This window comes from Castor canadensis, chromosome 15, assembly GCF_047511655.1.
Source record: "Castor canadensis chromosome 15, mCasCan1.hap1v2, whole genome shotgun sequence".
In the NCBI taxonomy this organism is placed as follows: Eukaryota; Metazoa; Chordata; class Mammalia; order Rodentia; family Castoridae; genus Castor; species Castor canadensis.
Window position 1 is genome coordinate 18,829,979 of NC_133400.1, and position 16,041 is coordinate 18,846,019.

At 37.2% G+C, this 16,041-nt stretch overlaps 1 protein-coding gene across 4 annotated transcripts in view; it reads right to left on the reverse strand.

Annotated features, from left to right (window-relative positions):
• Positions 1-885: 885 nt before the first annotated feature.
• Positions 886-16,041, reverse strand: part of Cbfb (core-binding factor subunit beta) — a 42,502-nt gene continuing 27,346 nt past the window's right edge. For all 4 annotated transcript variants that reach the window (XM_020175907.2, XM_074055875.1, XM_020175867.2 and 1 more), the window contains one exon: positions 886-3,110. In XM_020175907.2, the coding sequence (XP_020031496.1) occupies positions 3,045-3,110 (66 nt within the window). In that variant the 3' untranslated portion in view covers positions 886-3,044. The remainder of the gene's footprint in view (positions 3,111-16,041) is intronic.

Consider the following 16,041-nt stretch of genomic DNA (forward strand, 5'->3'; position numbering starts at 1 on the left):
AAGCTTAAGACATACTTAAAAAAGGCTGAAGGTGGGGGTGATCTAACCAATGTACAATATAAGCCTATTTGGAATTGTCACAACGAATCCCTCATGTACAATGAATATATCCTAATAAAAAAAAAGGCCCCATTTTTAAGGAAAATGTCAGGGCAAATAATTTGTTACATCAAAGAATGTTTTATATTAACACCAGCACAATAAAAGTATATATCCCTAAAACAACTAACTTGCAAGATGGTGCTAACACAAGTTTTAATATTCTTCTTTCCTCCTGTGGTCACTGCTTTATGGTCACTGATTTGGCTGAGCCAATCAATCTTTTTTAAATCTAATATTTTTTGTTATGTAGCCCAGGTTGGCCTCAAACTCTCAATTCTCCTGCCTCAGCCTCCCCCAAGTTATGGCAGTACAGGTGTGTGTGCCACCATGCCTGGACCTAAATCAGATTTTTTTGAAAACTGTAATTTACACTGGGAAATTACTGTACCTGTGATCTATACATTTAAACTAAAAGTCCTCAACCAGGTGCTGGTGGCTTGTTCCTATAATCCTAGTTACTTAGGAGGCTGAGTTTGGGAGGATCAAAGTTCAAGGTCAGCTGAGGAAAATAGTTTATAAGAACCCTATCTTCACAAAAACCAGAGGAATGTAGACTGTAAGTACAAAGTCCTGAATTCAAACCCCAGTCCACACACACGGACACACACACACAGACACACACATACACTCCTCTCCGGAATTGGCAGAAATGACCACTAGATGTCACTGTTGCTGTTTTTTTTAAAAGCAAGCTCAAAGAACAATTCAAAAATATATTATTTTCATATCATAACTAGTACTAGGAAAAAGATTATCAGATTATGTCAATAAAGAGCCAAGATCCTGTTTTCACTACACAGAAGTTTATTGTGAAAGTAAATTAAATATACAAACACACAGTATGGCTAATAGTGGCAAAAGCAATTCTGGTAGCTTAAGGCAAGTTTTAATGGAGATGAATTTAGAAAAGATGATGCAATGATGTAATTTCCTTTAAATATAGAATGAAAAAATATCAAATTGCATCAATAACTTAAAAAAGTAGTTTTTCAAAGCCTGCACTATTAAGAGAAAAAGGGCTTATGATCTTAATGCCAGCATTAAGACAGACAGAAGCAGTGCAGTGCTAAATGATAGGAAAAAAATCAGTATTTACAAAAGGATGGCAACAGGAACATTTAATACCATTTGATCTTACTTATTGTTGAACTGAATGTCCTTGACTAAAAGCAACAGAGAAAAATGTACCATCATCATGTTATTTAAAAAAAAAATTTTTAGTGCAGAAGTCAAAAACAAAGGAGCCCCCTGATAAAAGTAACCTTGAAACACCACTGGTGTAAGGTCACTTAAAAGGTAATTTCCCCAGGGAAAGTTAGGGCATTGAGTGTGTAAACATGTGAGCTGTACAACACCAAATACCAATTCATTCATAGTACTTAGTAATACAAGATCATCGTGGTCTTTTATGATGCGTTGTTTAAAACAATTCAAACACACTCCTTACCATGCACAATTTCAAATATATAACAAATATTTTTATTCTCAGATACAGTATATCTGTTTATGAACCATAAGACCTCTATATACAATGAAAGTCACACCTCCTTCATCAGTCAAGTATATTTATGTTTTTTAAATGTAATGTCCTTATTCAGACTTCATTTTCTGAATTGGCTATGTCAGTTTTTCAAACTCTTTAAAATAATGCCATTCTGTTACGATAAAATACATTTTTGCAAAAATTCAGAAATGTAGTATTTAATGACAATGACCATAAAAGCATTTCTAAGGATGTGCCAAATGACCGCACATTTTTCCAGTCTTGTATTAAAAAAAAGTTGCAATTTGACAGTAAACGCCTATTTAAAAAATATTCTTGCACTAATTCATCTCAAAAGGTACTATTAATATAGTCCTTTTGCAAAATATCATATAACTGTGAATGTTTTCCCCAGAATAATTAAAGGAAGAAAATGTATCCTCTGCACAGGTGAACATTTTCTAAGACTAATCTTTCATCATCCAGTATTGTTTCTACAAAAGCATGCAATATAAAATACACTAAAAGCAGCTATCTTAAACATGATTTTAATACAGTATTACCTTTGTAGCTGATTCATCACTGTCTCCAGTTTAATATGCTGTAAAATACATGAAGAAGCTCCAGTATCCCTTTTCTGATTGACTTTTAAAAAAATCCCTGAATAAAACAGAAGTCAGCCTGTGACTTCTTTAGGCATTTCAGTAGAATATTATCATCTATGGAGAATGTATCTCCACCCAAACTCATGATTACAGAACAGAATTTAAAACAGATCTGGGGCAGATTGGAGTTAATATTGATTTAAAATTTTAATGTTTACTAAAGAAAGAAAAGGTGCTGATTATCAGCATTCAAAAGGATACTGCAACTTTAACAACTGTAAACTTTGTGTTAGAAGGCTGTGGCAGACAGCTCTATGCTACTAGGTTTTTAGCTTGTAAATAATGCAAACACATCAACAATTTTAAATGCTGTAGGCTATAAAAACACAAAAGGAAATGAGAAAAACAAAACAAAACCAAGAACGCCTTTCCAAAAAAAAGAAGCTATCAACATATCTAAAAGTACAAAAAAAATTAAAGCAATTGAAGAAATCCCTCTGATATAAATTTTTTTAACTTGTTTTTAAATGACATGAACTTTTAAATTAAAATGGAGGAAAAAAAGATCTTTACAAGTAGATAGTTTCAACTCAACTAAAATAATGCCAACAAGGTAAGCTTGCATAGAAAAAAATTTCAAATTATTACTGGCTACATGCTTTAAACATTAAAAATGCATGTATTATAATCATAGTGCAAAACCATGGCAGTTTGTGATGTCTTTTACTGCCTTAGGTTGAGAAATAGACTGTAGTACCTCCAGTTATCACAGTTTCTGGTCTTACAATGAATTATTTCTGCTAACTAGAAGCAATGTGTACGTAAAGATGGATGGCACATCTACTGTGCTACTATTAACGAAGTTTGAGATCGTCACCACCTAAATTGGAGCCAGGACTAGGGTCTTGTTGTCTTCTTGCCTGCAATGACAAAATCGTAATTTGGGGTTAGAATGTGGTTTGAAACAAAGATGCTAGGTATATAAAATATGTGACATAGTAACATTTAAGAAAAGTTAACGTCCAAAACTCTTCAATCACTATTGCCATATCATAGGCAATTGAACAATTAAAATTATGTGTAACAATTTTTGCTGTAGGTTTCTAAAAAATCAAGAATAAAAAAAATCAAACTAAAAAAACAAGAAAAAGTAATGTTATATTCAAAAGAGTATTATCATAAATATATACTATGTATAAAAGAAAAAAAAATCTTATGTTTACATTTTGGTACTAGAGAGTTGAACACATCAATCTACACCACCAATCACCTTAGAAGCAAATGTCCTTTCAGTAATAGCTAACATTTACTGAGCACCAACATATGCTAGACACTGTTGTAAGTGCTCCCCATGAATGAACTAATTTAATCCCACCCATCAACCTAAAACACAGGTGCTATTTTATAAAGAAATGGAGTCATAGAGAAGTACATGGGCTACTAATTATACAACTATACAACTGAAAAATGGAATAATGAATTTCATCTCTGCCTACTGAATTTTAACTAGAAATCTCTACTTCAAGGAGTAAAATCTGGAATTACTATGGATAAAACATTATAAGTAAAAATAGGAATTTTTACTTAAAATACCCAGAAATTTGTTCTGTTTTTAAGAAAGGATCTCCCCAATGTAGCCCAAGTTGGCTTTGAACTCACTACTCTTCTTTCTCAGGCTCCCTAGTGCTGGTATTACAGGTCTGCATCACCCCACTCTGGCACAAAAGTATCTTTTTAACAATTAAGAGCCTTGATAATTATAAACATTGACGATTTCAAGGTTCACTGCAGAATAAGCTTACTATTTAAACTACCTATGGCAAAGTACTTAATAAAGAGCATCATGCAACCAATAACATTTTCTTTCAGTGTCTTTAACAAATTCTAATGTGTGTTCTGCCTTAAGCTTTCTTGTGCCTCTAAATGTTGGTAAAGCACAAACATCTCTTTATATCCAGAACCTGGTTCCTCCAACACAAATTTTCCTACTTTAGATAACACCAACTCCATCTTACCAGTAGTTTAGGAAGAAAGCCCTGAGGCCAGTGGGGGGGAGAGATGGCCCAAACAACGTATGCAGAGATGGATAAACAAACAAAAAAAGCAAGCCCTGAGGCTACTCTTAACATATCTTTTCCCTACACCAAACAGCAAATCCTAATGGCTCTGTAGCCATCAGATAGATCCTTAATCTGGCCACTTCTGACTACTTCTACCACTCTCTAATCCAAGCTACCAACATCATGTTTCAACTGCACGTACTGTTCATATGCTGGCAGGTGGGACTAACTGTGATTACCTGTAGATACCTGTGTGTATCTGTAGCTAAATGGAATTGGGCATAATGATATCAACTGATTCTCCCTTGTCTATGTCGTTCTCGGAAATAATCACATTTTGATTTCAATTCTCAAGATCTAAAACAGGTCAGGTGTGGTAATGGTGCATGGCTGTAATTCCAGCACTCAGGAAGCTGAAGCAGGTCTGTGAGTTTGAGGCCAGTCTGGGCAACAGAGACCTTGTCTCAAACACAAACAAAATCTAAAACAATTATTAAAGAAAAAACATCCCTGACCTTCAGAATAAGGTCTCAACAAGCCACATTTATACTGAAGAGGAAGATAGCCTTGAAACAGGGTAGTAAAACATGGTAAACTATCAAAGCTGAAACCTCAGACAGAGCTGTGAGGAATTGCCCATTAGAGCCATGCAAAAGTTCAGGACTGAGATGAAAGGCACCATGCAGAGATAAGCAGCCATTCCTGTCTTTCTTTGTCTCTACTTGTAAATAAACTTTCCAAAGCAAGCCTCCCCTGCTGTTCTTATCTAAACAACATTAGGTTCCTAGCTCACTACCAGCCCAATTAACCCAAACAATCTAACTCACTGGTTAGGACACCATAACCTGAGTACATTTTTGTAACCTAATGCCCTGCACTACCTTTTAAATATCTTGTGAATCCTTTGTTCAGTGCTCAGACACAGGTATACATCTGAGCCCGCTGGCGTAAAAAAATAAAGTCTGAGTTCTCCACTCCTCCAAGTGTTGCTTGGTTTCTTTTCTGACCATACTTCCACAACATCTTGGAGGCCCCAGTGAGATTCCAACCGACTGGGCCCTTGAGCCACTGGCTGGAAGCTGGGCTGCATTGGAGTAAAGAGGGACACAGGACCAAACGAGGTGGCATGCCACCCGATGGTATTCCGGGTCCTTCTTCACTCCAGTGCCCCAACTCTCTGAGCAGTCTTGACTCAGCTTGGACTCCAAGGAGAAATGGACCAACTTATCTGGCAGTCTCGTCTGGACTTGGTAAACACCACCCCTGGGAAATCAGTGCTAAGTCAGGTCCTGTCCCACTGGATGGAAGGGGAGCTTGATCCACTCCCAGGAAACTCCGAGAGGAGTTCCACAGGTCAGGGACTTCTCCCAGAGAGGGGAAGGAAAACTGTCATAACTTCAGTGTGAATGTGTGTGTGTGTGAATTTGTTTAAAGCATGGGCAAAATTTAATCTGCTCCTGGAATTCCAGCTCATTTTATGCACACTTAAGTTGACATTTTTCTGGTATGCTAAATTTATAAAACTTTTTTGTGTGTGTATGTAAACATCTTCAAAATAGTTTTTAAATTGCTACTATAAGGTTAATATGATACTCAAGGTAACAAAAACCAGGGTATTTGTTTTAAAGATCTTTTTTATAAACTGCTTAGGCTTTTACATTTAAATATGTAAACATCTTGAGGACAATTCTTATTATAAAGTAAATGTAAAAGTTATTACTCTGTTCTACTGCTACCTTAAACAACAACAACAAAAAAACAGGTTTCCAAACTTATTTCAATCAGGTCTCACTAGGATGCAGACATTCAGTGGTTAACACTCTGGCTCAGCCCAAAAGAAAAAAAAAAAAAAAGGGGGGGGGGCTACAACAAAAATCTTAAAATTTAGGTAGTTAAAATGACCTTAGACTGTTTCATTCTGTCATAAGTAAAATCTGGGATTTAATTCTCTCTTATAATATATGGGTCTATTAACAAATGAGCTTCCTATAAATATACAGTCAAGTTGTTTTGGTTTTTGTTTCTAGTAGTACTAGGGATTGAACCTGGGGTCTTGAAAGTGCTCTACCACCCTAGCCTTTTTTTGGTTGTTATTGGGGGTGGTGGTGCAATACTGGAGTTTGAACTGAGGACCTCTGGCTTCCTCGGTAAACATTCTACCACTGAGCCATGCTCCCATCCCCCTTTTTGTTTCAGTTATTTTTCACATAGGGTCCTCTGCTTTTGCTCTTCTCCATCCTCCTATATCTCAACCTCCAGAGTAGCTGGGATAGGTGTCCTCCACCATGCCCAGCTTATTTTTGGGGTTAGGGTCTAACTTCTCCACCCTGCATACTCCAGGCTGGCCTGAACCTAGATCCTCCTATCTTGATAACTTTGCCTTGGCTGGACACCAACTCACAATCTTCTTGTTCCACCTGCCAAGTAACTGGGATTATAAGCATGTACCACCAGGCCTGGCTCAAGTTTTTACTTTTTGTTTTTTCTAAATTTTTATCTTTTGGTGCTGAGGATAGAACTCAGGGCCTTGTGTATACCAAGCATGTACTCCATCTCTGAGCTCACCTGGCCCTAAGATCAAATTCTGTGAGAAGCTTCAGTTGTGTCATCATTAATTAGGTTATGTTATGAAGGCTGGAATGTAGCTCAGTGGTAGCATGCAAGGCCCTGAAAACAACTGTATTGAGATGTAATTCATATATCATACAAGGGGCTCAGTCCATTTAAAATGTACAATTCAAAGGTGGTTATGTTATATAGTCAAAAATGACAGCTGCCTTATTTACTTTCAAGCAAATAAAATACAATACTAGCTCCTTTAATCTTCCTTATAAATTTTGATGTATTTCTCTAGCAGATTTTAATTTTCTTGCTAGCAGATATCACATTGACTGTTTTAGCTTCCTTCCTTCCTTCTTCCTTTTCCTTCGCCTCCCCTTCCTTCCTTGGCCAGAGCCTTGAGCTTGCTAAGTAGGCATTCTAACACTTGAGCCATGCCCTCAGTTCTTTTTTAGTTATTTTTTGGATAGGGTCTTGTGCTCATTGCTGGAGGCCAGCCTCAGACCTTGATCCTCCTACCTACAATCACCACAGAGTTGAAGGTATGTGCTACTTTGTTCAGCCTGGCACATTCCTTTCAATTAAATACTTGAGTTAAAGTTATGCTGCATGGTCCCCAACTGAAAGAGCTTTGGGTGCACATGAATCAGAAAAATAATTCGTATTCCATACCCAATCAATGCTAAGTGTGGTGAAAAACAGATCAATTCTGCAGAATCAGAGATTGTGATTTAAGCATCTGGTTTCAGTCAATGAAGGTTAGAAGGGGATTGAGCAATGAAGAAAACACTAAGAAAAAAAAAATCAATCCTAATTATATATTTATAAATCACTGCTAACCTACCAACAATACTTTGTGAAAAGAACAGTGCAGCCTTTGTCTTGGATAAGAGTAATTTTCAAATTACATTAGTAATGATGGGATGATTCCACATGGGTGATAAAGAACAGGCACTGGCAGCAGCTGGAGTTTTCTTTACTGGGCATGGCTGTGCAGAAATAGCTCTAACTTTACTTGTTTAACATATTCTCTTCTTTTGTCATTTCTATTCACCTTATGAAGAAGGGAATGAGGAAGATGTGAAGGAAGACATTGTCAAAAGGAGTAAGAGTAGGAACAAAAACAGAGAAGGGAAAATCTGATGAATATGAGTGGGAGCAGAAGCGGGAAGATAAAACAATAAAATAAAAAAATCATAGTAAAAAAAAAGAAGAAAGAAGATGAAAGAGCTGGGAGGCAACAATACCAGAAGGGAAGATGCATGCATTGTCCTATGACAGAGACAAATACAGAAATAAACTTAGCTACAGTGAAATAGCTTCCACAGGGCAGGAATTCTACAACTGGATAAGCTACCTTAAAAGCAGTGGTTCCTATTCTGGCAGTTTCTAACACAGGCTGGATGTTTTAGAAGGATTCCTTATCCTCTATAGGTAATTAGCTAGACTAGATGATGACAAGGAAGTTCTCTGATTTCCATTACCCTGAAAGCATTAAACCCATAGTTTCTAGTTTTTTTCTACCTAGTCAGTCCAGATGGGCCCTTGATTATAACCTCTTATTAAGAGCTATTTTGGAATAGCTGTTTTAATAGAAAACAGGTATCCGTCAACTTCTCTTCAGGATACAAAGTCTGTTTTTAATATTTACAAAAAATTAATCTAGACATTTTTACAGATCTCTTAGAACTAGTTGCTCTGGTTTTCTTTCAGTGTCACATCATCCAGAAGCATAGCAAATCCATCTAGGAGGCAATCAGGAGATGACTCCAAATAGACAAAGTACAGTCACTAGAAAGAAGAGCTTTTCCTACTAGCCAGAACTATGCAGAAATAGCCAAGAGCAGAGGTATTCAAATAAACTTTTTTCACTCATTCATTCACTTATATTGTTTTTGGCAGTACTAGAGTTTGAACTCAGAGCCTTGTAATTGCTAGGTAGGTGCTCCACCACTAGAGCCACTCACCAGCCCTTTTTTGTGTTGGGTATTTTTGAGGTAGGGTCTCACGAACTATTTGCCCAGGGCTGGCTTCAAACTGAGATTCTCTTGAATAGCTAGGATTATAGGCGTAAGCCATCAGCACCTGGTTTTTTTGTTGTTGTTTTTTAATTATCTAAATCATCAAAAACATTGCAAATTATTCATGGCAAAATGCTCTAGTAATTTTTTAAAAAACTACAATTTAGGGAGTATGTATTATCTGCAGGTACTGTGTTATTCATATTCTCTTATGTCTGCTATTTGACTACAAGTCAAAACAGAATTATAGAATTTGAGTGACAAAACACCGGAGAGATCTGGTTCAACTCTCATCACACACACATAATAAGCATGAGACTAAGAGAGATGCCCTGAAAGTAACAGAGCTGGAGGCAGAGTCAGCACACAAACTCAGACCCTCTGGAAAAGATGGACCTTTAATTTCCAAAGAGCATTAATGTCATTGGAAGTTATCTATCTCTATTGCCAAGGATGGAAGACACACTAAGCAGAAATTTTAAATCCTAATTTGAGAGTGATGAATGTACTTTCCCCAAAGTCACTAAAATGGGAAAATCAGGCTGACGGTGTGGCTCAAGCTTTAAAGCACCAGCTTTATAACCGTGAAGCCCTGAGTTCAAACCCTAGTACTCGCCCCCCAACAATAAAAGGGCAAAATCAGAGTCAGCAGGTATTTATAAACACCTATCAGATAAGACTGCATCTGGTCCAACAGGCATGCAAAAATATACAGTTCTTACACATATTCAGCAAAACTTTAAACAAAAAACTAACATTTCAAAATAAAAAATTAGTGGAGTAAGGTATGGTAGTATATGCCTATAATGCCTATAATCTCAACTTAAGAGGCCTCTGAGGAAGGAGGATCACAAGTTTAAGAGGACAGCTGTGCTACATAGCAGGATCTGATCCCAGAAAAAGAAAAGAAAAAGATAGGAGAGGGAGAGGAGAAAGAAAACTGGGAGAGAGGAAGGAAAGAAAGGCAAAGAAAGGAAAAAAAAGGAAATAGTGGAAATCTATTTAGGATGGTTTTATTGCTTACCTATGTGACCTTAATCAAACATCTTATCTTCTCTCAGCCTTAGTTCCTCAAAATGGAGATTCAACTTGTAAAAGCTTTTAAGAATCAGTGTGAAGCAAAACTTTAAATGTACAGCACCTGACCTACAGTAAACACTCATGCTGTTGTTATTAAAAAAGTCGCTCATCCCTATCCATTTACCTGTATGAACTTTTAACCTAACAAATGTTTAAAAAAATCACATCAGCAGGTAATTTTTAAAAACTAAAACAGGAGTAAAACAAAATAGTCCGTATGACAGAGAGCAAACCAAGACTTTCTTCCTTAATACGGGAGCAGTGAGATTTAGTATCCTTTTTGGTCCCTCATTAATTCTCTTCCAACTCTCATTCTCAGTCTCAGTTCTTATTCCCAGTTCATTCTCATCTACTGCACATTCTCAAAGGTGTCCCAGGAAACCCCAGGATAGGCATATTCTGAGTATTAGTAGAGTTAAATAATTTAAAAACTGAAGTCTTTGGGAATTTAAAATAAATAGAGGCTGAGATTTTTTTCTAGGACCACACAAAATAGAAGGCTCCAAAAACATGCAAAACACAAACACAAAAACCACATCAAGCTTTCTGCCTGTTTTTATTTCCAAATAGTTTCCAAACAAAATTTTTCTGATTTGCTGAATTGTATTAAAACTCCTTAAAAGGAGAATATTCAGTAATTATTTACCCATTCTCTGAGATTAAAAACAACCATTTATGTGCTAACACTTTATAATCTAAACAAATAAAATCATTTTCAAGATGATATTAGAGAAAATCTCTTAGCACCTTATCACCTTGTAGCTGAATTAAGTAACAACAATGCTGTATTACAGTTTAGGTCAAGACGCCAGTGGAGTTGAAGGTAGTCTCTAGAAACAGAAAATGTATCAGCTGCTATCCAACAACAGACAACAGTGGCATCTTCCCAAGTCATCTCCAACCAGAGCACTAAGTGTGTTCCCCGTTAACTTCCATCTTCCTGCACAAATGTGAAAAGAAAAAGAAAATGCCCCCTCCTCCCCACAAATAAAAGACACTTCAATACAGAGAGATGCGTAACCTGAAGAGAACCACAGGAAAGGTCAACATTTTCCAATTGAGGAAACATTCTTAAGACAGAAAAGGCAAAGGGATAATTCTATGTGTCAACAGACACCAACAGGGGACACTTAACAGAAGTAACGTCTGTGGTTATTTATTAAAGACTTTCTAAAAGAAGTCTTATGGAAGTACAGAGAAGTACCCATGTTGTTAAGTATATAACTTCATGAATTTTTCCAAAGTAAATGTATCCCTGTAACTAGCTCCCAGGATCAGGAAGTGTAACATTACCAGAAAGTGAAAGGTTCTCCTTTGTCCTCTCCTAGTCACTCAATGCCAGGAAACTGCTATTTCACCCCCTAATATCCAAAAACAGTTCAAAATCTTCTTTGGTTGTTTGAAAAAATTCAAACCAACCAACCGATGATCAACCAAAAAAAATGTCAGAATCTAAAATAGCTTGGCAAAATGGTATCTTGGAGCTTTGCAGTCCAAAGTTAGGATATGCTTCCTTTACTGCTACTAAGAAATATTGTGAGCTGAGTACACAGAAGGGCTGATGCGACAACACTAGCTTTCACTCAGCCCCCATTCTAAACACCAGATACTAAGCCAGGCAGCAACCTGTGAGGTAAGTTTTACAGATGAGGCTCAAAGAGGACAGGCAACTTTCCCAATTTTGGTCACATGACAAGTGATAGAGCTAGCATGCAAAACCAGACAATCTATTATAAACCTTATGCTCATTCTACACAGCAAGTATCAAGTTATCTTCTGCTTCCTACTAAGTTCCTTGAAAACAACTCCAGGGACTCCAGAGGAAGACCAGAATAATCTCTACCCTTGCCTTAACTAGAGTAACACTCCCGCATCTATTTTATACATTGGAATTCGGTGTAAAATTTGAAATGAGGTAAGGTTTCACATTTTTAAAAATAGCCTATAAACCAGCTGGGAGTGGTGGTGCAAGCCTGCAATCCCAGCATTTAGAAGGTTGAGGCAGAAGGACCACTTGAGCTCAGGAGCTCAAGATCAGCCTGGGCAACATGGCAAAATTTCCCCCCACCCCAAAGCAAAACAAAATCATAATAAAACAGCCTATGCTAGAGACTACAGACAGCAAGTTCTAGAATCTTTTATGTTCATTATTCTGTCTTAAAACTAAGTGCAAATTTTCTTTCTACATAAGCAAGAGATGCACATGATACAAAATTCATAAAGCACAAGCTGGCACCAGTGGCTCACCCCTGTAATCCTAGCTTAGCAGGAAGTGGTAGAGCGCCTGCCTAGCAAGCATGAGGCCGAGTTCAAACCCCAGTTTCATCAAAAAAGGGAAAATTCATTAAGTACAAAGGACATACAGTGAAAATAACAACCCTGTATTTTGCTGTCTAGATACCTGGTTTCCCCTCCAGTTTCCAGTTTTGTTTTGTGGTGCTGAGGATAGGACCAAGGTTTTGCACATGCTAGGCAAACTATCACTGAGCTATATTCCCAGTCCCGAGGAACTGAGTGAGATGAGTACTTCCCATGTAAATATTACATGATGCCCAATCTTTACTAGCTCATTGGAAGTCTTATTTACACATGACATTAGTAGTAATAGTAGTAGTATTTAGTGGTACTGGAGTTTGAACTTAGGGCCTCCCACTTGCTAAACAGGCATTCTACCAAAATGAGTCACATTCAGCCTTTCCAGTTTCAGTTTCATATGTACCCTACTTGAGACACTATGCACATTCAAATACATTCCTCTTGAAAATACTCAAGAGTTAGACACATGCACAGTATTCTGTACCTTTTGTACATCATTTTACTGTACATAAGTGATTTAAGAGAATTTATTTGGCCAAGGTTACTAAAATAATTGCTTCTTCGTTTCACTACAGTTTTTCAATTACCAAATTAATGATAATCTTTAATTACCTTTAAAAGGTAAAGAAGAAATAGCCTTTCCTGAAAAAACAGAAAAAGGAAATGCTAAATCTTACTATGAATGGTTAAGAAAACTTTCAAAATTTTACAGATAGCAAAATGGAAACATGCCTAAAGAGTTCTATAACTGATTTTAGGTTAAGAAACACTGGTGAAAATTGAAACCCTTTGAGCCACCAGCTATTTGAGAGTTTTGCTTCCTGATGTTAGAACCTTAACTTTACACATACATTAAATGCTCATGAGGAGAACCATTATAAGTTTAGCAAGGCAGGGATAGATGTCTCAGGGGTTATCCAAACAGTAGCGGACATCCCTGAGCCTCAGTGCTGCCAGAATCACAGGCTTTCAAAGACCATTTACTGGGTTACCGCCACCCACAAGTTACCACTGTTCCCTGGCCCTCGTCTCCAGTCAGACAGCAGGACCACCCACTGGAACCAATATTATTCTTTTCTGCCTTAGCCTTTTCTATTCTAGGCAAAATGGTTTCTAACATCTCCTGGCAAGTTTTATTTTTCAGCCTAATCATCTTTATGGGTGGTATGGAAATTAGTTTCCCTACTGGTAGGCTGTGTGTGGAGCTCTCCTGCTGGGAAACTATGATTTAAGTCCTCACCTTTTCTTCCATTGGCCAAGTATTTGAAAGAAAACAAGTGAATTAATTTCTCTGGGAGTCTCATTTTCATCAACTGTTTGAAGACTGAGATTAAATGATGCTCAAATTTCTAACGATGTTTGAATTACAGGGGGAAACATCATTTTTCTCCACTGTTCTTTTAAGAAAAAAATAAAGTGGGAGAAAATATGCAGAATTAGGAAGAATTTAAGGAGGGAAGGAGGAAAGGAGGGAGGGAGACAGGGAAGGAGAGGGAGAAAGGAAGGCAGGACTGAGGGCATAGCTCAAGTGGCAGAGCAATGCTCTGAGTTCCATCCCTAGCACCACCAAAAAATAAAATAAAAATAAAAAGGGAGGACAGGAAAGCAAAATACATATGTGCAAAGTGCCAAAAAGACATACATCCCCCAAATCCTGTTACAGCACCGCCAGTGTATGCTCTGGAGACAGATTCCAGACCAGTTTTCTAGACGACAGTTCTCTAAGAGAATTGATGTTTTAAATTACTGGTGTAAAAGGACTATAGGATCTTAAATCACTGATAAAAATTTAACTATTTTTCTTATGCTCTAGGTCATAATGCAGGGAAAGTGCCCTAATACACTTTAGAGAACTAAAAGGATGTTCTTGCTGGCCAGATAATTCGATTAACTGGAAGCAGCACAGTGGTAGAGCTTTTAGTGCTAAAGAAGTACTTCAGAGCTATTATTTACTGCAGGCATACACATGCCAAGCACCATACTAACTGCTTTATAAACATTTTCCCATTTAATTTTCACAATAATTTCTATAAGAAAATTGAGGCTTAAGAGACTGGCAAGTGATGGAGCAGGAATGTGAAAAAGCCCATCCTCTCAATCACTGACAAACAATGTAATATAAACAATCTATCTGAGCAACAAACTGACAACTCTGTCAACAAGATATATCTTTTGTTCACAGACGCACACAAACTTATAGAAATTTTTTTTCAAGTAATATTCTAAGTTAAAAAAATCAAACTAACAACTCAAAGTAGACAATTTAGTCAGTTAATATTTATTTTTTTTAAAAGTAAAACACAGGCTGGGTGCTGGTGGCTCACACCTGTAATCCTATCTACTGAGGAGGAAGAGATCATGAGGATCATGGTTTGCAGCCAGCCCGGGGCAAATAGTTCGTGAGATCCTATCTCGGAAAAACCTTTCAATAAATAGAGCTGGTGGAGTGGCTCAAGCTGTAGATCCTGAGTTCAAGCTCCAGTACCACAAAATAAATAAATAAATATGAAAACTTCCTAAACAACTCTCCCATTAATGTCAAATTATTATTCTTTAAATACATTCATCTACTCCAGAAAAACTGTCCATGTTCTCTGAATTGTCAAGCTCCCTTGTTCATTCCTGCCTTTGCATATGCTGTTCTTCCTGCCAGGAAAGCTTCCCCCAGCTTGTCCAGCTGGCAAACCCACACTCTTCTTTGGAATCCCTGCAAGTATATTCATTCTCCTGTGAACCTCCCAAGCAGAGGCAAGCTTAAATGCTCCTTCTTCTATTACCACTATCCCTCTTTGAACTTCCATTATGTATGGCAGCTGCTAATGGACACTGTAATTATCTGCTTCTACATCCATTTTCCCTCAAGACTGACAGATGCTCAAGGACAGAAGCCATATACTTACATTTGTATATCTCTGTCCCTAGTAACGAATCAAAAACAACTGGATCATTACTTTATCCTGTAATTCTACTTCTTTTTTGGTGCCAGGGATCTAAGTTTACTATCTTTTTATGAGCACAGTTCAGTAGTGTCAAGTACATTCACACTGTTTGCAACTAATTACTAGAACTCTTTTCACCTTGCAAAACTGAAACTCTATACTCAATTAAACATTCACTACCCATTTTCCCCTGGTAACCACCACTTTACTTTGTGTCTATGAAATTCACTAGCTTAGATGTATCTGTGTGTGTGTGTGTGTGTGTGTGTGTGTGTGTGTATAGATCTAGCTATCATATATATTGTATATTATATATTATATGTTTTGTGTGTATGTGTGGTACTGAGGTTTGAATTCAGAACCTGGGACTTGCTAGTCAGGTACTCTTACCACTTGAGCCATACCTCCAGCCCCATAAAATTGATTTTTAATGTCTATAGGTTACTCTACTTAATTGATAACAGTATGCTTACCTTTTAATGTTTTTCTTTGAAACAAGAGTCTCACTAAATAGCCCAGACTGATCTCAAACTTGTGATCTTTCTGTCTTGGCCTCCTGAGTCCAGGAATTATAGTGTGTGTCATCATACCTGGGTTCTTAATATCTTTTCATTATCAAAATGAAGCCAGGTATTGGTGGCTCACACTTTAATCCCTGCTACTTGGGAGAATGAGATCAAGAGGATTGTGGTTTCAGGCCAGCCCAGGCAAGTAAGTTTGTGAGACCTCCCCCATCTCCAAAATAACCAGAGTAAAATGGATAGGAGATGTGGCTCAAATAGGAAGAGTGCTTGCTTTGCAAGCCCAAAACCGTGAGTTCAAACCCCAGTTCCACCAAAAAGAAAAAAAATATACATATACATATATATGTATGTG